This window comes from Acomys minous (genome assembly GCF_964271855.1).
Source record: "Acomys minous genome assembly, chromosome: 3".
In the NCBI taxonomy this organism is placed as follows: Eukaryota; Metazoa; Chordata; class Mammalia; order Rodentia; family Muridae; genus Acomys; species Acomys minous.
This window is the reverse complement of record NC_140485.1, coordinates 26464126-26485453: the sequence shown is the minus strand read 5'-3', so window position 1 is coordinate 26485453 and position 21328 is coordinate 26464126. Positions and strand designations below refer to the sequence as shown.

The 21328-nt window shown below is 51.0% G+C and overlaps 2 protein-coding genes across 12 annotated transcripts in view; one reads left to right on the top strand and one right to left on the bottom strand.

Moving 5' to 3' along the window:
* The window catches only part of DUOX2 (dual oxidase 2), a 36593-nt gene that overhangs the window by 12937 nt on the left and 2328 nt on the right, over nucleotides 1–21328 (bottom strand). For 6 of the 11 annotated variants that reach the window (XM_084776913.1, XM_084776914.1, XM_084776909.1 and 3 more), the window contains 6 exons: nucleotides 15542–15718; nucleotides 15172–15229; nucleotides 14403–14537; nucleotides 13931–14144; nucleotides 13458–13675; nucleotides 12047–12628 (listed from right to left, as the gene is read on the bottom strand). In XM_084776913.1, the coding sequence (XP_084633039.1) occupies nucleotides 12378–12628; nucleotides 13458–13675; nucleotides 13931–14144; nucleotides 14403–14537; nucleotides 15172–15229; nucleotides 15542–15688 (1023 nt within the window). In that variant the 5' untranslated portion in view covers nucleotides 15689–15718 and the 3' untranslated portion in view covers nucleotides 12047–12377. Of the gene's footprint in view, nucleotides 1–209; nucleotides 329–544; nucleotides 721–1271; nucleotides 1436–1980; nucleotides 2084–2589; nucleotides 2681–3111; nucleotides 3209–3323; nucleotides 3385–4174; nucleotides 4342–4493; nucleotides 4696–4867; nucleotides 5056–5543; nucleotides 5709–6133; nucleotides 6224–6473; nucleotides 6607–6943; nucleotides 7126–12038; nucleotides 12629–13457; nucleotides 13676–13930; nucleotides 14145–14402; nucleotides 14538–15171; nucleotides 15230–15476; nucleotides 15719–20364; nucleotides 20413–21328 lie in introns of those variants that run through there. The other 5 variants (XM_084776907.1, XM_084776905.1, XM_084776908.1 and 2 more) reach the window with 5 other exon arrangements.
* On the top strand, nucleotides 7304–11347 carry DUOXA2 (dual oxidase maturation factor 2). The gene is made up of 6 exons (XM_084775168.1): nucleotides 7304–7582; nucleotides 8648–8705; nucleotides 9062–9196; nucleotides 9672–9885; nucleotides 10121–10335; nucleotides 10704–11347. Exons 1-6 carry the CDS (start codon nucleotides 7436–7438, stop codon nucleotides 10895–10897), a joined length of 963 nt encoding a protein of 320 aa, XP_084631294.1. The 5' UTR covers nucleotides 7304–7435; the 3' UTR covers nucleotides 10898–11347.

The following is a 21328-nucleotide window of genomic DNA, read 5'->3' as shown; positions in this document are numbered from 1 at the left end:
CATTCCCAGGCCTACCTCTCTTGAACCTGTTCCCCTCAGAAGAGCTCTTCCACATCTAAGTTCTCAACACCCACCCAAGCTCGATTGCCAGGTGTGGCTCTCATGCCAGCTCAGACTACAGTGTAGGAAGCAGCTTGTTACAGGCTACCTCCACAGCACAGGTGACTCTGCCCCATACCGTTACTTGTCTGGTCTCCCAGGACACTCACCTTCCTGCCAGATGAAAACATTGGGCTGCAAGGCCCTGGGGTCCACGTTGGAGACAGCAACCAGCACATCCCTCAACGTGGTGTTTCTGATCTCTGCAATCTCCTCCCTGGAGAACAGTCTAAATGGGAGAACAGCCATTGCTGGGTCAGGAAGGGGATTTCAGTCCTCTGATGACCTCAGGCCCAAGTACTCATATGAAGAAAGAGACTAGAGTGGATAAAAGGGTGTAGCAGGCCCCTGGAATCAAGACTTGGGGGAGCTATCTAGGATCAGGCAGATAGTCTGGGGCCCCAGGGCGAGGCGACATCTGCAGCAGGGCCCAGCCAGGCTTTACCCGTTTCTAGTGTTCTCAAACCAGTAGCGATCACCATCCCGTAGCCGCACAAACTGGTCGAGAATGATGCTGCTGAATAGAGGTCCAGGATTCCCATGGCTCTCCAGGAGTCCACCCAGGAGTAGTTCCAGCCGGGACAGGTCCTGGTTGTACAGGGCAGCTGTGGCCTCCAGCACCTGGAGCACCATGGGAGGTAACAGATGTGCTTGTGGACTCACCAACGACGGCACCAGTTACCAACAACGGCATCAGTAAAACTCCGGCACCAAGAGTAATCACTTTATAAATTCTTAGGTACGTCAAGCAAGTTCATCTGTGTAGAGTGTTTGGAACGGCACGGCCACAGAGAGTTTTAGCTGCCGTTACCTGTTGTATATACGTATGCGTGTGAGGGCCCGTGTTTTTGCACACGAGCATGTGTGCATGTAGATGCCCGACGTTGACACTGAGTGTCTTCCTCAATCACCCTCCACCTAAGTCGTTGAGATAGGATCTCTCCCTAAACATGGCTTGGCTGCGTTGGCTGGCCAGTAAAGTTTGGGAGTACTCCTAGCTCTGCCTCCCTAGAACTGGGACCACAAGAACATCTCATGTTTTTATGTGGGAGCTGAAGATCTAAATGCTTGTGTGATAAGCGTGTTACCAACTGAGCCATGTCTTCAGCCCCAGCTACCATTCTTATTGTGTTGTTGCTGTTGTTGTTGTTGTCGTTGTTGTTGTTACTGACCTGGGGTTCTACTCTGAGGTTGAGAGAACTCCAGTTCTTAGGCGGCTCTAGGCCCAAGGCCAGCAGAGCCTGGCTGTAGCTGGGCAACCCCATATCTCGGCCACGTTGGATACTGCTTGCCACATAGTCCGTGCGAGAGAATCTGTCTGGGCCAGGCCAGTAATCTGAAAAGAGACCAGACTTTGAGTCAGTCATCGCAACCCTTTCTTATATTGCAGCCTTATATCCAGCTGCTGGGAACTCTTCCCCAGCTCCAGTCCCCAGCACCCCCTCTACAATGACATCAGTGACCTTGTATGCTGTGTGTGGAGTCAATGTCACCATGTGTAGGCCGGAGCAATTTTCCTAACAAGGTTCTCTAAGACTCAAGATAATTGTTGATACCAACCAGAAATTCCCTTCCCTATATCCCCCAACTTTAGACCAGGGCTGGATAGGAAACCTTAAGACCCAAGTAAACACCAGAGATGGTGTTCACGTGTGGTGCCACTCCCGTGCCCACCATATTCAGGCATAGTGGACTCAATATAAAAGCAACACAAAACCGTAAATCAAGGAGAGGAGCTCAAATTCCCATTTCTTCTGACGTCCGTTTGAAGTCTTTGAGTGTGTATCTGCGCGTCTGTGTCATGGGTACCCTAGGTCTGCCTGCTGACTAACTTAGAGGGATCCTCAGTCTTGCAGCTCTGATGCCCCACCCTCAGCTCACCTCTCAGGTCTTCGATCACTATCCTGTCCTCCAGCTCTGAAATCTGGGAGGCCATTCCCAGAAGCAGCTGATCCACCTCCTGGGCACTCTTTAGATCGGGGTTCTGGAAGTAAACATTACACTCAACATTTTGACCCTGGACCACAGTAGTACCTCAGGACAAAAGGTACTCAGTCACTCCCAGACTCCTCACATTCATATTCTGTCTGTCTGTCTGTCTGTCTTTCTCCATCTCTTTCTCTCCTTCCCTCCCCCTTACTTTTCACTCTATGTCTCACTCTTGCTATGGCTCTCCCTCTCTCACTGTCTCTCCCCCCCCCCCCCCATTTCTGTCCCTGATTTCTTTTCCTTTCCCCTCTCCATCTTGGTTGGCTGCTTCCAGTAGCAGTCTTGCCTCAGCTCCCCAAACAGCTAGGACAGCATACACACTGCCCTGAGCCCAGGCAGTTCCAGGCTGTCTCAAACAATTCTCCCCAGATACTTTTCTCTGCCTTTTACTCCCTACTGGGAACACCATGGCTCAAGAACCAAATTGTTACTTTTCCAATTAATAATAATTGGAATAGACGACTTTAACCCCCTACTCTCTGACCCTGATCCCATGCTAACCTCCCGAATCCAGTAGCTGTTGCAGACTCTGAGAGCTGGAGAGCTGCCCGAACCTTCCTTTGGGAATTTCTGGAAGTGACAGCTGGAATTTCTGAAATGAGGTGCCAAAAACACAAGGAAGGAATTAAGGGCAGAAGCTAAGATGATGAGTGAGGCGAGCCTTTCCAGGCCCGGACAACAGTGAAGGATGACCCGTGAACTTTCTTGAACATTGTGTGGGGGTTTCAGACAGAGGGATCTCTATGGGCTATGGGTGGTAGGAAGTAAGAAGGTTCCTCAGCTGCCAGACACCCCTCACACTCAGCAACCGAAAACCGGCCGTTAGGAGAGCTGGGCAATTTCCTAAGGAGCCCAAACCTCCCACCCCAGGGTCCTGTTTCAGCCACCCACCTCCCAAATTCTGCTTCTCCGCTGGATGAAACCATGGAGGGATGCGTAAGCCCCACGCTCCACGCCCACTCATCTGACACCTACCTCCAACCTCCAATATTGTGCAGCTCCAACCAGCAGCCCTTCTCTTACCTCATGTAGACCCCAGGGGGCACCATGGTGGAGAAGAACTGTTCAGAGGCCACCACGAACTCTGGGGAGATGCTGGGGTCCACGAAAGGGCGGTACCCTGCATGAAGAAGAGTGCCTTACCTCAACCCTGACATCACACAGCCTAATATTTTTTCCTTCTGTGGATCCGAAGCTTAGGTGTCCCCCACCCCTCCACAACTCCTCTTCCTTACCTGAGTACTCTGGGAGTGTTTTCTGCAGGAAGCTGGGCAACCATTGGTACAGAGCAATGTTCTGAGGGTTAGAGAGGAGAAAGGAGAAGCAGGGCTGAGCCTTGAGGGCAGGAAGACTTAGGTGCAGAGATGAGGACCAGGCAAGGACAGTTGCAGGAGAAGAAAAGGCACGCAGCTGAATTATAATCACAAGCAAAATCATCATATAAACATTTGCTGGGGCTTTTTGTAGTTGTGTGTGTGTGTGTGTGTTTATATGTGCACATATATTAATATATTAATAAGGGCCCTCCTGGAAAGGGGCCCGGTGTAAGACTGGGGAAGCTTTTCTGGGAGAGCCCAGTCTCCCTAGACCCAGCCCACAACATCGAAGAAAAGGCTTAAAAACATCAACGGGCCTGGGCGTGGTGGCGCACACCTTTAATCCCAGCACTTGGGAGGCAGAGGTAGGTAGATCGCTATGAGTTTGAGGCCACTCTGGTCTACAAGGTCTAGGACAGCCATGGCTACACAGAAAAACCCTGTCTCAGGGAAAAAAGCAAAGCAAAACAAAACAAACAAACAAACAAGAAAACAACAACAACAACGAGCCAGATTCCTCAAAGATTTTCTGAGGAAAGGAAGATACTGTGTAATGATCAAACCGAAAATTATCTGGCATAAACAGAGCTTTGCCTCTGTCATGGACAGCAGTAGTTTTCCTAGACATTAGCCTTCCCCAAAGAGGGGCCCTCCTGGAAAGGAGCACATCGGGAAGCAGCCTTGTCCCAGACCAGGGAAGCTTTGCCCAGGAAGCAGAGTCTCCCTGGACCCTGCATACAGGTCAGCACGGGGCAGGCATCATGACTCACCTGGTAGGTGGCAATGACCCTCTTGCGAGCATGCTGGAACAGCTCCTCATCCCCCCAGCGCGGGTGCTCCTGTGCCAGCCTCCTAGCACACAGGTTGTGGTAGCGAAACCACAGCAGGCCCAGGGCCTGCAGGAAGGGGTCCCTGTTCCCGCGCTGGGCCCCGAAGGCTGCATCCATGTGGGGGAGCAGGACAGGAGATGGACAACAGCATGAGTCAGGGGAGCCCACACCCACAGGCAGACCCCCTTCTCCAGTAGGGTCCCCCAGCAGCCTGGGGCTTCCAACCCTGCTCCTCCTGCTGGGATTCCCGCAAGCTCACCATACAGCCCCTGGGGACCACCCTGCCCCGTGGCGGGGTCTGGTGCCATCCACATGAGCAGAGAGTTTTGGGAGTTCCTCGGGAAGGCAGGGTCGGGCCCTGAAGCCAGCTGTCCTCCAGAGAAGCTCCTCAGTGCATCACTCCAGGAGTGAGAGGAGCCATAGATGGCGCTACCGTCCAGCCAGCCAGTCACCTGGTTGGTCTGTGGGGGATGTGCTGGTGAGCAGGGTCAGGGGGGCCAGGAAGGTCCCCCGAGGGTGAGAGAGAGCCTCGCCCTACCCAACCTTCCCAGCTAGACCCCAGGCCTCCAGCAAGTCCAGCAGCAGACTGCCTTTTGCCTGCCTGCCCTCCTGCCTTTAGCTGCCTGGCCTCACCAGGTCCCGGGGGTTGCTGGGACTCTGTCCGGTCTTGCGGTCCCAGTGGCTCCGCTGAAAGGGCAGCACCACGTTCCCGCGTTTGTCGGGGTCGAACACCGGGTCCCCACGGGGGATGTAAATGTTAAGGAACTCTGCGGGACATCCTGGTGTTTCCACACTGACCAGGTCCGAAAGCACATGATATCCTGGATTAAGAGTGGAATGTGGTCTGCAAATCATCAGGTCCTGCTCTCCTTAGGACCAGAGAGGCCTCAGAGTATCAGGGCACAGAGGTCAGAGCATAAGCTTCAATGCTGTCTCTTAGGTTTATCCTCTGTGGCCTTGATCTAACATGCAAACAGAAGGTAGCATCCCCTCGGGAACATGCCAACGTCGTTGTGAAAAATAAAAAATGATATAATTAACAAGCTCTGCATGACAGTCATCAGAGTCTTGAGAGCAGTTGTTGGGGCTTCCGGTTCCTAAGATGGAAACTCAAAGACACTTGTTGGTTTGGAGAAAGGTGTAGTAAGAGAAAGATCCCAGCATCTCACCCAAGTCCTCAAGGACCATAGGCAGAAGTGCTTCTTGGAAACTATTCTTTTTCTGTGAGTTGCAGTAGGGACTCTCAGGGTCTTTTCCTGGGCACTGAACCAGCTCCAGACCCGCCATCCTTTCCTCTTTCTACACTCACCAAAGAAGACCCCCAGGACTGTACGGTTGTGGGCGGAAGCCAGCCCTGCTCTGCCCCGCGTGACAGCATCGCTTAGCCGGCGAGGGTTGGGCAGCAGCGGCTCCTCCAGGGCCTGATAAACGCCATCAGCGTAATTAGCAGGTACTAGGCGCTGCAGCCGAGAGCCTGGAGGAGGCAGAGAGTGGAGCTGAACTAAGGCTTCTGGTCCCTAAGAAGCCCCAAACCTGGCCTTTCTTAGGTCTCAAGTTCAGGGCCTTTATTGAAAACATCGGGCCGGGCGTGGTGGCGCACGCCTTTAATCCCAGCTCTTGGGAGGCAGAGGCGGGCGGATCGCTGTGAGTTTGAGGCCAGCCTGGTCTACAAAGTGAGTCCAGGACAGCCAAGGCTACACAGAGAGACCCTGTCTCGAAAAACCAAAAAAAAAAAAAAAAAAAAAAAAAAAAACCATCTTCCCCACCCCACCCCACCCCCGCCCCATCTCATCTCCTAGCTCCCGGAACGCATAAGAATGTGATGTGAAGGGCCACCTGGCTCCTCTCCCCGCCACTTTCCAACTAATGCCCTCCCTCTGAGCAGAACCCAGGACTTACCTGCAGCACCCCGCCTGTGGTACTTGAGATTGTTGAACCAGCCGTCGTAGCGCTGCACTTCCCAAGGCAGCGAGGGTGCGTCCTGGCCACCTGTGGGAGTAGAGAGCCTTCTGCTTAGCACTAACCTCCCTGAGACCCCTCAGCGAGCCAATGAATGGGTTTAGCGTCCTTCCTCGGCTGGCCAAAATCTTCCCGGACAACTCCATTTCCAAGGCAGTCCAAAGTCTTCTATCTCACTAACCCCGATCAGAAATGGATCAGCCCCTCCAGCTTCCAGGTACCAACTGCTGGCATCTCTCCCTTTCCACATCCCGTTTGGCTAAAGGTCCCTTCTACTTACCTGCTGGACCCAGTGGTCCAGCCAGCAGAGCGCCCAGGAGCACTAGTGTCTTGGGGCTTTCTGGAAGCATGCTGTCCCTGCAGGCTGGAGGTCGGAGGTTGTGTGTGAAGGACACACACTCCCAGAACTAGGACTGGAAGAGGAGAGTAGATGTTACTCAGGTTCCACATCTTCATGAAGTGCTTTCAGGGACAACCTCAGAGGCATTCAGACCGTCTCCCCCTGTCTGAAGTGCTGATTTAAACTACAGGAACATCCCAGGCAGGAGTCCTCTGGGGTGTTTATTCTCTGTCAGGACTGTCTCAGCCTCTGGGGCTTTGTTCTAAAATCTGCTACTCTTATTCCCAACTTCCCACATATCACTTCCCCAGGAGGAGAGACGAATGAACTGAGAGCCAGGGACAAGCAGCCAACCTCATCCTTATCTGCAGTGATTGCGTGTGCAAAAGGAAAAGGCTAGGAGACCCAACCTTTGGTGTAAGGCTCGGTCCGGCTCAACGGTCTTCCGTGTATTTGGAGATTATGTTTCGTTGCTTCGCTTCCCGCCCGCACTCTTTCCGCCAGCAGCTCCGAGAAAGATCTTCACCCTTCCTGGATGCACTTTCACCTTTCTCCCGGCATCCTGTCTCGAAGGTGTCAGTTCGGGCCAAGGCTGCAGGTGTGAATGTGTGCATCAGAGGCTTGGCCTCAAGTTAAGGGTTACCATTATTTGCATGTCTCCGCCCCTCGTTTGCATGATCTCATCTGGACCCTGACACCTCCTGCTTGCTGCCCACGCTCCGCTCCTATAAAAGGGGGGCTCTATGTTTCTTTGTAAAGGCTGCTGGAAGCTGCAGGGCCAGGAAAGAGAGAGCTTCGGGACATCCCGCCTCTGCACTTCTTAGAGGAGAGCCGCGGGGCTCAGACTTTCTTTCCCTCATCCCAGCTTGCTGTCCGAGTGCAGTTCTCACACTTCTTGCAGGATGACTGTGTGGGATGGGGTGATGCCCTTTTACCCCCAGCCCAGGCACGCCGCCGGCTTTAATGTCCCGCTGCTCATTGTCATCCTGGTATTCTTGTCTTTGGCCGTCAGCTTCCTGCTCATCTTGCCTGGGATCCGTGGCCATTCGGTAAGGAGGTCGTGGTGGTGGTGGTGGTGGTGGTGGTGGTGGCGGTGGTGGTGGCGGTGAAGGGGTCACTCAAAGCTCTCCTTACAGGGGTTCTAGACGTTCATATCATGGGGTAAGGAGTGATATGGAGAGCATTTCTCGGGAGACTTGGGACAGACAAGACTAAGGAAGATTCCCCCATGAATAGTTAAGCTGAGGACCAGCAGGAACAAATTCAGAAGTCTAGTGAAGTAAGTGACCCTTCCCAGCCAGGGAGAGGAACAGCTCCTGGTCCGGGATATCCCGGGAAGAGACTCCAGCTGCCTTTATTCTGGAGGCTGCTGAGGAAAATGAGAACCAGCTCAGTAGACCTGGCATTGAGTCTAGGCTTCCAGTGCTGCCAGGACCCCCTCCCCTCTCTCTGAATGCCTCAGCACCCCTGTCCTGTGCTCTGGACAATGAACTTCTGGCCAACAGGATGGATACTATGCTTTTCTCACTGTGTTGAGTTAGTTAGACTCAGGAGGTTCCACAGAGGGTTCAAATGCATAGCAAGCAAGAGAAATTACCTTAAATCTGAGTTCCCAGCTCAGATGCTAAACTATACACTGTTTCAAGTCTGGGAAGACCTTTAATCTTTCTGTGTTGACCTTTGTTGGCTTGGGGGAACTGGTACTTCTAGAAATATCTGCAGTTCCTCTCCTTTAATTGACTAACCAGGTCCTCGGGCCTCCCTCTTCTGGGAGAGGTGACCCTTGCCTGCCTGACACTTGTGAGCTCACTGAGCCTCACCAAGCAGTGATTGAATTAGAGGCAGAGATCAGGTGCCAGACAACTGGGGGCATAAAGGTGGCCAGAGAGTGCCAGGAAAGGTAGACCTGGGCACAGGGCAGGAGCAATGGTCATGGAAGCACACGACCAGAAGACAGCAGGAATGCCATTGGCTTAGAGGAACTTCAAGGAAAAGCGTGCATGACACCAGCCTCAAAAGGTCAGAAATGCAGCCGAGTGGGGCCAAGGCAAGCAGGTCTTGAGGAAGGATTGGGCAGTACCCAAGCCTGACCCAGTGTCTATCTTTTTCCACAGCGGTGGTTCTGGTTGGTGAGAGTTCTCCTTAGCCTATTCATAGGTGCAGAAATTGTGGGTGAGTGCATGGTGCAACTTGTGGGGCTGGAGTAGGGAAGGAGTGGCACAGAAAACCGGGGTCCCTCTTCCACTTTGCACCCATTTCTAGCACCCCCTAGCTGTTCTTTTGCTATGGCTTTTTTTCCCCATTTGTTCTGAGACAGTCTCCCATTATGTAGCCCAGGCTGACCTTGCCCGGGTACCACCCTACCCCTCTCCCGCTCTGAGCTAATGCCCATTATTCTGCCCTTACCATGTTACTACACCAGGCTCCTAGACCTTTGTCTTTCTGCCCCATCTCCCATCACCAGGCCGCTAGTTCCGTCGTCCCACTCCTGCGCTCACCCGCATGTCACTGTGTTTGTCTCCTCATAGCTGTGCACTTCAGTGGAGACTGGTTCGTGGGGAGAGTCTGGACCAATACATCCTACAAAGCCTTCAGTACAGCCCGAGTTCAAGTCCATGTCGGTCTGCAGGTGGGACTGGTGGGCGTTAATATCACACTCAGAGGTGAGGAGACAAAATGGCCTCTTGGGGCTGGAAGATCCCATGATTAAGAGCCTGAGAAGCAAGTAAGCAGGGGTTCTCAACATGTGGGTCGCGACCCCAAGGGCCCTTTCACAGGTGTTGCCTAAGACCATTGGAAAACACAGCCATTTTAACATTCCTAAAGGTAGCAAAAATCACAGTTATGGAGTAGCAAGGAAAATAATTTTATAGTTGCGGGGGGGGGGTCACCACAACACGAGGAACTGTATTAAAGGGTTGCAGCATTAGGAAGGTTGAGAGCCACTATGTTAAAGGATTCTTTCACATGCCTTGGGTTCAGAAAGCCTTCGGTTTAATTGGATGTGTGTTTCCCATACCACTACCTAACGTTTTCCTATCCCCTCCAGTCACCCCACCGTTTGTTCCCTGTCTGAAAATGTTTAGTTTCCGGGTCCCTGGCTTTGCCCAGTGCAATGACCTCCACGGCTTCCCGCAGGAACACCAGTGCAGCAGCTGAACGAGACCATTGACTACAACGAGCGGTTCACGTGGCGTCTGGATGAAGACTACACCAAGGAGTACGTTGATGCCCTGGAGAAGGGACTGCCGGACCCAGTGCTATACCTGGCGGAGAAGTTCACACCCAGCAGTCCTTGCGGGCTCTACCACCAGTATCACCTGGCCGGCCACTATGCCGCGGCTACGCTGTGGTGAGCCTGTGATGAGGATCGGGCAGGGTGCGTGTGACTTGGGCGGCGCGGCCTCAGGAGCTGCGAGTAGGAGCCGCAGCTTCGTGGTCAGGGTCGCCTGGCAATCTGCAAAAACCGTGGGATTCACGTCCCAGCCACCCGCGGGCCGGCGCAGGAGCCGGCTCTCCCTGGGGGTTTCCCCTACACCTCCAGCAGGGAATCCCGGCTCAGGGCGCGCTGCCTTGGTCCCTCGCAGGGTGGCGTTCTGCTTCTGGATCATCGCCAACGCGCTGCTCTTCACGCCCGCCCCCCTCTATGGAGGTCTGGCTCTGCTCACCACCAGCGCCTTCACGCTCTTCGCCGTCTTCGCCTTCGCCTCAGTCTCCAGCGTGCCGCTCTGTCACTTCCGCCTGGGTTCCGCCGCCCTCACGCCTCACTACGGCGCCTCCTTTTGGGTCACGCTGGCCACCGGTGAGTGACCCACAGATGCTCACCTAGTGGTGATCAGGATGTGTATAGGATATGCGCTATCCAGCTTACAGAATGAGTTCTCTTATTTAACTTGTTCGTCTCCATAGCGGGCAGAAGGTTGGGCAAGCAGCGTTACTCCCATTTTTACGGTTGAGACTAGCTAGTTCGGAAGGGCTCAGTGTCTTCAAGCGATACACATGAAAGTTCTTTCTGAGGGTTGTGTGTGTAGGAAATTCCAGCGATGGGCTCCAGATGACTGCAAGGAGCTCCTGCACCTCTGACACTCTCCCTCCCTCCCTCCTTCCCTCCCTCCCTCCCCATCTTACCTCCTCCGCCTCCCCTCGAACCCCCACCCCATCCCCATGCAGGCATCCTGAGCCTTCTCCTCGGAGGGGCGGTGGTGATTCTCCACTACACTCGGCCCAGCGCTCTTCGCTCCTTTCTGGATCAAAGTGTCAAAGACCGTAGCAATCAGGCGAAAAGGAACTCGGCCCTCATCCTCGACAACCCGCAACATGAGCCGTTTGGGACCCCGGATTCAAATATTACCACTATCCTGTGACGTGAACTAACTCTGGATTCCTATCCCGGGATACTACAGAACTGAAGACAGCATTAAGACAGGAGCGCTGTTGAGTCGGGGGGACTAATTGCCCGTGCAGGAACGCAAGGAGGCGCCCGGGAGTGTGTCCTTTGCTCTAGAGAGTGATTTTCTCGGAAGAGCTGTAAATAAAATTTTTGTTTTGTTTTTCAAAATTCCTCTGCCCGTCAGTTTCCTTGGCTTTTCTTGGCCTTGGTGCTACACAACCTTAGCCAACTTTGTTAGGCTAGCGGTAGCACTGTACATTGAGGCGTTGAGAGAAAAGAGAAACACAGAAGGGCTCTGGGAGAGGCGCGCCCCCTAGTGAGACCTGAGAGGAACTGACAGGCACCTGCATCTTCGTGACGGGACCAAAAGGTGTGGTCACATTCTGTCCAAGTCTCCCTCTACTAGCCAAACTGAATGTACTGGGAACGATTAGGGTTTTGGCGTTGATTCACTAATTCTTTCCACTTGTCTCCTTTTGTGTTTGTGCCTGAGAGCTAAGAGAGAGGTCTGGAGAGATGGTTCAGTGGTAGAGCAGTGGCTACTCTTCCAGGGTATTGGGGCTGGAGTCCTCGTACATACATGGCGACTAACAACTGCCTGCAACTCCAGTCCCAGGGCATGTCTTCAACGCCCTCTCGTGGCCACCACAGACACTGCATGCAAGTAATACACAACCATACATGCAGGCAAAATATTCATACACATTATATATACCCTGAGATTTCTTTAAAATGTTCCCCCTCCCCCAAACCCTACCATCTTAAGTAGCATACTTGGGAACTGAAGGTTAAAGAGAACGTGTGACACAATCAGTTAATGTTAGAACTCGAACAAGATGTTTGTTCTCTGCGCAGACACAAGCTGTAAACGGAACAGAAGGAAAGGAAGGGGCCAGATATGGGTGCTGATGGCACTTGGTGCCCAATGTCTTTGTTATGAGTGAGGTTGGCACCTTGAAGAGGCAAAGCAGAGCCGGGCGTGGTGGCGCACGCCTTTAATCCCAGCACTCGGGAGGCAGAGGCAGGCATATCGCTGTGAGTTAGAGGCCAGCCTGGTACACAAAGTGAGTCCAGGAGAGCTAAGAATACACAGAGAAGCCCTGTCTCAAAAAAACCAAAGAAGAAGAAGAAGAGGAAGAAGAAGAAGAAGAAGAAGAAGAAGAGGCAAAGCATCCAAGAAGGTGGTTGCTGTGCTGAAATGAGAGCCGTCCCTGTGTTGTTCTTGCTGTAAGAACAGACTTTATGCACATGTCTGGCTTTGAGCCTTGGGACTTTTGCTCATTTATTTCTGGCATTAGAAGGTTGTGTCTCTTTATTCTATCGCATCTACCCATAGGAGCTAGGTATCTGATGCAACCTGAACCCACTTCCTGGGCAGTTCTGGTGATCTTACGGGTGCTCCAATGAGGTCTGGAGTCACTCTGGAAATTCAGGTGGCTGCCGGTAGAGAAGCATTACAGGGCACAGTCAGACTCGAGGTGCTTTCCCTTAACACGTGACTCGGAGGACGCCTCTGACATGGGTATGTCCTGGGTCTCCAGACTCTCGGCCATGGACCGGTAGCGGGGGCTCAAGAGTCCCCCTTCCTCAGAGCCCCACTCCAGCGTTGGGTCCTCTGAACTCTGGTTGAAGAAAGCCTTCAGTCTGTGAGGTTGCATCCTGTGGGCCACTGCCATGACCAGGCCAAGCAGAATACACAGCATTCCTGAGGATGAAGGTGACACGGGTCTTGCCTTAGTCCTAGTAAGTCATTCCAAGATCATCTAAGAGCACCAGGGGAACTCTGAGGGAGGTCTGGGTCCCATCTTAGAGTAACTGGAATTCATAGAGCTGGCTTGGGGCTCTGCTGTCCTGAGTTTTCATACCCCAAACTGAGGGAGATGAAGAGAGAGAAGGTTACAGACAGAAAATAGGGACAAATGGGAAGGAAAGGGGACATGGAGGTGACATGGGTGAGTAGACAGAGCGTGGTAGGAGATGAAGCAGTAGGAACAGGCTGGTTTAGGGCATTTGGGGGTAGTGTGAGGTGAGGGCGAGCAGGGGCTCTAGGACAAGACATGAGAATGTGGTTAGGGGGTGCAGGAGGGGACACACAACTGGAAGATTTGGAGGACTTGTGTAAAGAGAGCGTGACAATGAGCGTGACAGAGAAGGTACAGGGAAGAGAGCATTGATGGGGAGAAGAAATGACGTCGGAGAGAGAAAGCCAGAAGATGGGGGAGTTAAGAAAGATAGGGCTCAGGGCCTGGAGAGATGGCTCAGTGGTTAAGAGCACTCACTGTCTGCTCCTCCAGAGGACCTGAGTTCAATTCCCAGCAACCACATGGTGGCTCAGAACAGTCTATAATGTAATCTGATGCCCTCTTCTGGTCTGCGGGTGTATATGCAGGCAGACATCGTATATATAATAATAAATAATTAAAAAAAAAAAAGGGAGGCAGCCGTCTTGACCTTTAGAAGCAGACCGTCCACCCCACCAACATCATAGCCCTTCATCTCCATCCCGAGCCTCTCCCTTTAGTGGACGGCTTCACCTGTGGCCAACGTGATCCAGAAAGCAGGCCCATGGTGAGTGTACAGCACGGCAGTACCCAAGCGCAGGGGACATGGTGATATGAGTGACGTGGTCATAGAGAAGAAGAGCAACGCCAAGAGCTGGAAAAGGCCAGTAGCCAGCAGCATGTGGCCACCGTAAACCAGGACCGGCATAGACAGCATCACGTTGGCCAGTAGCCAGCAGAGGAACGCCACCCTAGAGAACCGAGATGCAGTGTGAGGACCCGGCCCGGGCACCGCTACCTGCTGGAGAGGATTGGAGGGCCCAGGCAGAGAGGGTTTCCCAAATTGCGAAGGGGGCAATCTTGCCTGTGGGCTTCCCAACTGAGAACTGAGGTTACTGATGCCAGCTCCTCCCACTCAGGATTTCCCTTGGGTGGACACCAGGTGGCTAGCAAACTCTGTTGAGTTTAGGCCAGTAGAGTCTGGCTTGTGCCGTATCCATGCTCACCACAGCATGGCTGACGCATAGTGTCCTGCCAGGCGGTACTGGTTGTACAGGCCACATGGGCTCCGCGGGGCGAACTTCTCAGCCAGGTACAGCACCGGGTCTGGAAGGCCCTTCTCCAGTGCCTTTGCATACTCTTCGGCATAACTCTCGCCCAGGCGCCACATGAAGGCCTCGTTGTAGCGGATGGTTTCATTCAGCTGTTCCACTGGGGTCCCTGAGGAACAGGGCAGCTTGCTGAGGAGGAAGTCAAGGACCGGATGGGGCCATTCACCTTGGGTTGGAGGGTCCGTCTACACCAGGCAGAAGGCCAAGAGCTGGCAGCTGACAGAGAACACAGCTCCCCATTTCCCTTCCCGCCATCCCCTCAACATCTACACTTCCTCCAAGCTCCAGTGCCAGACAGGCTGTTCTGTACCCCACCCCACCCCACCCCCAGCGCACCCTCCCTCTCCCTCCCACATAAACACCTCACCTGTGAGTGTGATGTTGACGCCTCCAAGCCCAATCTGCAGTCCCACGTCCACGCGGACCCACTTGGGACTGAAGGCTTTGTATGTTGTGTTGGTGTTGACTTGGCCCACAGACCACTCAGAACTGAAATTCACAGCTGGGATTGGGGAGTTGCAGCTCAGGAAGGGCTGGGCATTACTGGGTTAGTCAGAAGGAGAGCTACAAAGGCTCCATGTCTGAACTTGTCATAGCTGCGTACCCGTTCACTAGCCCGTGTCTGGCTTGTACTAAGTCTGTCAGCCACTATTGTGGGATGGAGAAAGGGGCAGGAACCTAAAATTTTCCATGTTTGCACTCTGGTTACCCCTTCTAGTCCATTTAGGGACAGTCACTTTTGTAGCTGGGTAAGAAAGCATTAACATAAACCATCATGGGCAAACACAGACAACTTCAATTAAAAACTAAAAAAAAAAAAAAATCTGTTTTTTCCATTTCCCTAATCGACGAAGCCAAACAAGCAACACCCCTCCCCCAAGATTCCTCCTGCCAGCATTCGTTATGACCCAAATAGAAATGTCAGGAAGATTGCGAAGATGCATCCTGCAGGGCTTCCCTGGCCCACACTCTCAGGGCCAGGACAAGTCAGGGACTAAAACCATAGTGAGAAAAATGTATGGGCTGAATCCGGAAGCCACCCCAAGAATCAATGGCTGCTATAGAGAAACAAAAAGAAGAGAGGCAGGCCACAAGACAGAGACAGCTGCCCCGAGTCTGTGGCATTTGGCACTCACCCAGGATCACAGCCCCGATGAATAAGCTGGTCACCACCCGGAGCAGCCAGAACAGTCTCTGAGTCAGAGTGGGTGGGTTTAGTGAGCATAGCCTTTCCTTTAAGTTAGCCCCTCCTCTTCCTACAATGGAGTGAGGTGGGAACTCTACAGCTGAGCCTATTTGGCCAGTGAAGATCAGCGCGTCTGGCCCAAAATCATGCTCCATCTGTTGGCTCAGTGAGTGGGGATCTCTGCACTAGAGAGCTCAGCATTGGGGTTCCTCCCCTGAGTCTGTGTCTAGACAGAGTCTGGACCCCCCTCCTCACTCTTGAAGCTGAAGTCTCTCTGGGGCTGGAGTCTGCAGGGCGGGGGGGGGGGGGTTGTTTCTTACCGTCTTCCCACGGATGCCAGGCAGGATGATGATGAAGGTGACCAGTGCAGTCAGGAAGATGGTGATAATAATAGCCAAAGTAGTGTCCATTGGAAAGCTTGGCTTGGGGCCAGTGTAGAAGGGCAGGGTGTGTCCAAGAGCCGCCATTTTGGTAGGGGGTGTGGAGGGGTGCTGGTGCTGCAACGACAGGTGTTGGGGGGGGGTGCTTCAAAGAATAAACCAAGCCAGGTGTGTTTCCGAAGCCCATACGGTTGACGCCTTCCGGTCTTCACTATGTTTACTGCCATTCCGCTGCCCTTCAACCATCCGTCTCATCCTTTGGCTGGGACAGACTCAGGGTCTTGGGAAGCATCTCTGCTGCCCTGTGCGCCCTTCCTAACCTCTCAGCCCTCGCAATCAGAGCCATCATCTCCCTTGGGCCCTTTTTTGTTTCTTCTGGGAATATCCGAAGGGGGTGGGGAGTGGGGAAGAACTCTCTTTTGTTTCCCCTAGGCTCTAGCACAAGCAGATCACAGAACATAAAAACAGCTGTATTTACTATCAAACAAAACCAGAAGGGTAGGAGATGGAACAGATTATGAGATGATGGCCTTTCTTCATCAGTCTGCAGAGGAACAAAGGCCAAAAATTTGCTAAGTGTACACTCCAACCACATCAACAGGGGCCTGATCTCTAGGCCCAGCACTGCCCAGCCTCTTAAGCAGCCTGGCTCCCAGGACTGGTGATTCCAGAACAACCAGAATAAACATTCCATCAAGCACAGTGCTGAGGCCACACGTTCTACCATTCTGTGCAGCATAGGGCCCTTGTCTTCCACTCGTATCCCTACAGGGCGTCTCAACTCAAACACTGGCTCTGTTCTTCTCCCCCTGTTGCCTGGCTCATCTTATTTGACTCTTGTCTGTCCCTTCAGACACAGGATGTTAGTAAAATGAGATGTGGTCACTTCATCAGTCTTTAGACAGAATTAATTGCAAGACTGTTTCACAGATCACGGAGAAAGAAAGTGCTGCCAATTAAACTATAGCAGCCATTGTGGTAAAATGCAGCCCACTCTCAGAGATAACAAAATCAGGGGTGAAAAAAAAAACTCCCAAAACCGAGAATCACTGTCCCAGTTCTGTTTATTCTTCTAAGTGTGATGTGTACTGCATTCTCAGGAGGACCCCTGACTTAATCTGAAGTAGAGGGGAGGCTTCCTAAGTGGGGAGGTAAAGCAGCAGTCCTGGGGTCACACAGCTCCAGAGGGTTTGAATTCTGCCTCTCTCTTTTGCAGCTTCACCTCTATCTAGTCTTACTGAAAAACCAACATAATAACGTATACTTCAGAGGGTAAAGATGGAATGAAGATGGAATGAGACTGGGTATAAAAAGTATAAATAGGGAATAATATGGCATCAAGCAAAGAGACAGTGAGACACGCAGTTTAGCTTTTAATCCTGTCTTTTGGGCAAGTCATATGGCTGCAGCTTCAGTTTTTAACGTGAAAATTTTGTTTCCTCCTCCTCCTCCTCCTCCTTCTCCTCCTCTCTCCCTTTTTCTTTCTTTCTTTTTTTTGGTTTTTTTTGAGACAGGGTTTCTCTGTGTAATAGCCTGGGCTGTCCTGGTCTCGCTTTGTAGACCAGGCTGGCCTCAAACTTACAGTGATCCACCTGCCTCTGCTTCTCTGAGTGCTGGGATTAAAGGCGTGCATGCGCCACCGCACCTGGCTGTTTTGTTTCTTAAGTGCTCAACTCTTCCATCTCAGAGAAATACTCATCTTTTCTCCAGCTTTACAGATCCTCTGAGGCTCTTCCCGCCACTGCCTTCTCTACCACCACCTCACCAGCCACCTTCATGCTCTTATGGCTTGTCATCCCTTTCCCCAAGCGTAGAGTCAAGTGTCTCCCAACTCAGATCACAAACGGAAGACACTTTCTTGATCTCCGCACTCCCACTGTCTGGCCCTACCCTCTCCTCCTCACAGCTAGGATTTTTGAAGGAACAGCCTGTGTTGGTGTTTCCACATCTTTATCTATTCCTAGTCTCCTTGACCCGTTGTAACCTAACTTTTCTGCATCCTTATCTTTAGCATCACCTCACTAAATAACCTGAAAGGAAAGCCTCGCTTTTCAGAAGCTGTTTTAACTTGTGGTATGTGATACTTCAGAACATATCTTCTTCCTTGAAACTTACTCTTTGATTCCACAGCATCATGTTTTCTTGGGTTTCCTACTACTGTGCCCCCACACACATAGGCTCCTCCCCTTCCTCTCTCTCAAACATGCTGCTCAGGAATCTTGATTCTCTTCCCTTAGTGTCATTCAAGGTTTCCCTGGATAGCCAGGCATGGTGATGCACCTCGTAATCCCATCACTGAAGAGATGAGGCAAGAGAACTGAGAGTTCCGGGCTAGCCTGAGCTATATGGTAAGACAAGAGGACTGATTGTTCCAGGCTAGCTATATGGTAAGACCCTCTTTCAAAATCAAAGCAAAATAACACGTAATCTCATCTTACCATGGTTTAAAGTTCTTAGAAGTCTCCCTGAGCCCCAAACTCAGAAGGACCAATTGCCTCATGAATCTTTCCACTTCGATGTTCCTTTGGCTTCTCAAATTTAACAGACTCCAAATGGAATTCTCTGCCACTCTGCCTTTATTCTATTTTCTTTTCTTTTTTCTTTCTTCTTTTTTTTTGCCTCACTACCACCCATTAATCAAAGATGCCAGAACCAGGACCATCTCACACCCCTGCGCCATGCATTTCTTGAAATTATTCATCAGTTGCCTTCTCTGCTGCCTCTGCCTATTTTAGCTTCACTCTCTCTTCTTGCCTGGTGCAAGAATAATTTTTCTAATGAACAACTGCGATCATTTCACTTCTCTGCCCTGGGTAAAATCTAATTTTCCTCCTATCACACCCCACGTGCTTCCTGAGCAGTGCCCCATGCCCCTCCCCCTCCCCCCATGGCTGACGAGCTTTCCCAAGCTTCCTGCCTTTGCCTGTGCTATTTACTCTCTCCGCAATGTTCTACCCCTGACAAATGCCTTTTCTCACTTCCAATCTCAGCCCACTTTGCCTTTGCTGTGAAGTTCCCTCTACTGCTATCGGGCCAATGGGAAGGTTCCCCACTCCACCACTTCCATTGTGTTTTGAGCATGTTTCCATAATCGCAATAATTACTGCACCCCATCTCTTTGAACATTTCTCTCCCTTTTAGGCAGAGTCTCCTTGAGGGCAGAGATTTAATCTTCCCATCCTTGCATCATCTGCATGTAGTGTAGTCTAATCAAACTCTGGATGGAATTAATGAATATAAATGAATTCTTTCTGCCGCCATCTCTTCCTGAGTCTTCACACAAGAGGGAGCTATGCCCGCTCAGTATCCACACTGTGCCCTCACATTAGCTGATACAATGCTAAAAGCTGCAGGGAGAAGGAAGTTGTCTGATGAACCTGGTCGATATTTAGTACATTTAATAATCTCAAAAGCAACCAACCAACCAACCGACAAACCTGTCTGGAAACCCTCTTCCAATAGCTAGACTCTCCAAGAATTGTAAGGACGCAAACATAAATGTCTCTATTTAGTTGAACAGGAAGCATACCTTAGCTGGAAATGTAGAGCTAAGGGACTGTTATTTTGAGTGGCTGGTAAGATGACGTCTCCAAGGTTAACTAAGAACACTCGCTGATCTTGCAGAGGACCTAGGTTCAATTCCCAACAACCACAACTGGTAACTCTAGTTCAAGAGGATCTAATGCCCTCTTCTGGCCTTTGCAGGCACCAGTCATGTACTTGGTACACTGGCATATATGCCTGCAAACACTCATACACACAGTTGGTTTTTTTAATTGAAAAGAAACTGTTTTTTTTTTGTTTTGTTTTTGGTTTTTGGTTTTTTGAGACAGGGTCTCTCTGTGTTAGCCTTGGCTGTCCTGGACTCACTTTGTAGACCAGGCTGGCCTCGAACTCACAGCGATCCGCCTGCCTCTGCCTCCCGAGTGCTAGGATTAAAGGTGTGTGTCACCACACCCGGCCGGAACTGGTTTTTTAAACAACGTAATTAATAGTAACATTTTATTTTAAATGTTTATAGTTACTTGTGCATTTGTCTCCTCAATGTGTGTGCACATGTGAGTGTGTGTGTGTGTGTGTGTGAGTGTGTGTGTGTGTGTGTGTGTGTGTGTGTGTGTGTGTGTACTTCCCACGGCATGCATGTGGAAGCGAGAGGACATCTTTGTGGAGCTGTTTCTCCCCTCCCATCCTTATGTGGGTTCTGAGGCTTGAACTCGGCTTGTCAGGCATAGTCAGCAAGTGCCTCTTCCAAATGTGCTGTTCTGCTGGCCTAGTGACATTTATTATAAAACATAAGTTTTTTTTTGTTATAGCGAATTTTTTTTTATTTATGACACCCAAACTGAAATTTATATTTCTAAGAAAGTTTATATAGGAAGAAAGGCTATACAAAGTAGAACACCTTAGGTCTCCGTTAAATAACCGGGCATGGTGGTGCATTCCTTTAATCCCAGCACTTGAGAGGAAAAGGCAGGCAGATTTTTTTTTTTTGAGTTGGAGGCTAGCTTGCTCTACACAGCAAGGTCCAGGCAATGCAAGGCTACATAATAATAATGATGGTGATGGTGGTGATAGGGAAGGGAAGGGAGGGGAAAGGAGAGGAAGGAAGAAGACATGGATTAAAATAAAGCAAGATTGTTAGTAGAACTCAGCTATTAAAAACAAGGATTTTCCAAAATTTGTGGACAAGTGAATTGAACTAGAAATGATCATAATGAGTGAGCTAACCCAGAAGCAGAAAGACTCAAATGGTATATACTCACTTATTACTGGACACTAGCCCAAGGGACAGGTCCCATGAAAGTCTGCACCTATCAGGAAACGGGGATAGAGGTGAGGACATCCTATTGAGACTCTAGATGAGGAAAATATAGGGGATAGGCAAGTAGGGGGACCCAGAGGGTCCTAGAAACCTACAAGAAGAACATTATGATGGGTAGATCTGAGCCCAGGGGTTCTGCTTGATCTAAGGCACCAACCATGGACAAAACGTGCAGTCATCATCAAACCCCTACCCAGATCTAGCCAAGGGACAGAACATTCTCCACAGTTAAGTGGAGACTGGGGACTGACTTTCACAGGATCTCTGGTGCCCCATATTTGGCCATGTCCCTTTGTTGAGGAGGCCCAATGGCACTCGGAGGAAGGATAGCGGACTACCAAGAAAAGACTTGATACCCTAGCACCATATTCAGGGGGAGGAGGTCCCCCACAGCCACAGTCATAGGGAAGGGGGATTGGGGTGAAAGTGGGAAGGAGGGAGGAATGGGAGGATGCATGGGATGGGATAGAAAATGAGATGTAATATGAATTATTTTTAATTTTCAATAAAAATGTGTTATTATTTAAAAAAAAGATTGTTAGTAGAAAGAACTTGTACTAGGGCCAGTAAGACGGCTCAGTGAATGAGGCTGCTTGTGCCAAGCCTAAAAACCTGAGTTTGATCCCTAGAAGCTACATGGAGGAAGGAGGGAACTGATTTCTAAAAGTTGTTTTCTGATGTCCACACTCATGCCATAAAATGCAGCCATGCATGTGCGCGCACACACACACACACTCACACATACACACACGCACACACATACACACACTCACATATGCACACACATCACACATACACGCACATACACTCACACGCCACACTCAAAATAAATGTGAAAAAATGAAAGGAGAACCCACATTACATGTTTGAATTGCAGCCACAGGTATTTGCAACATAACTTAATG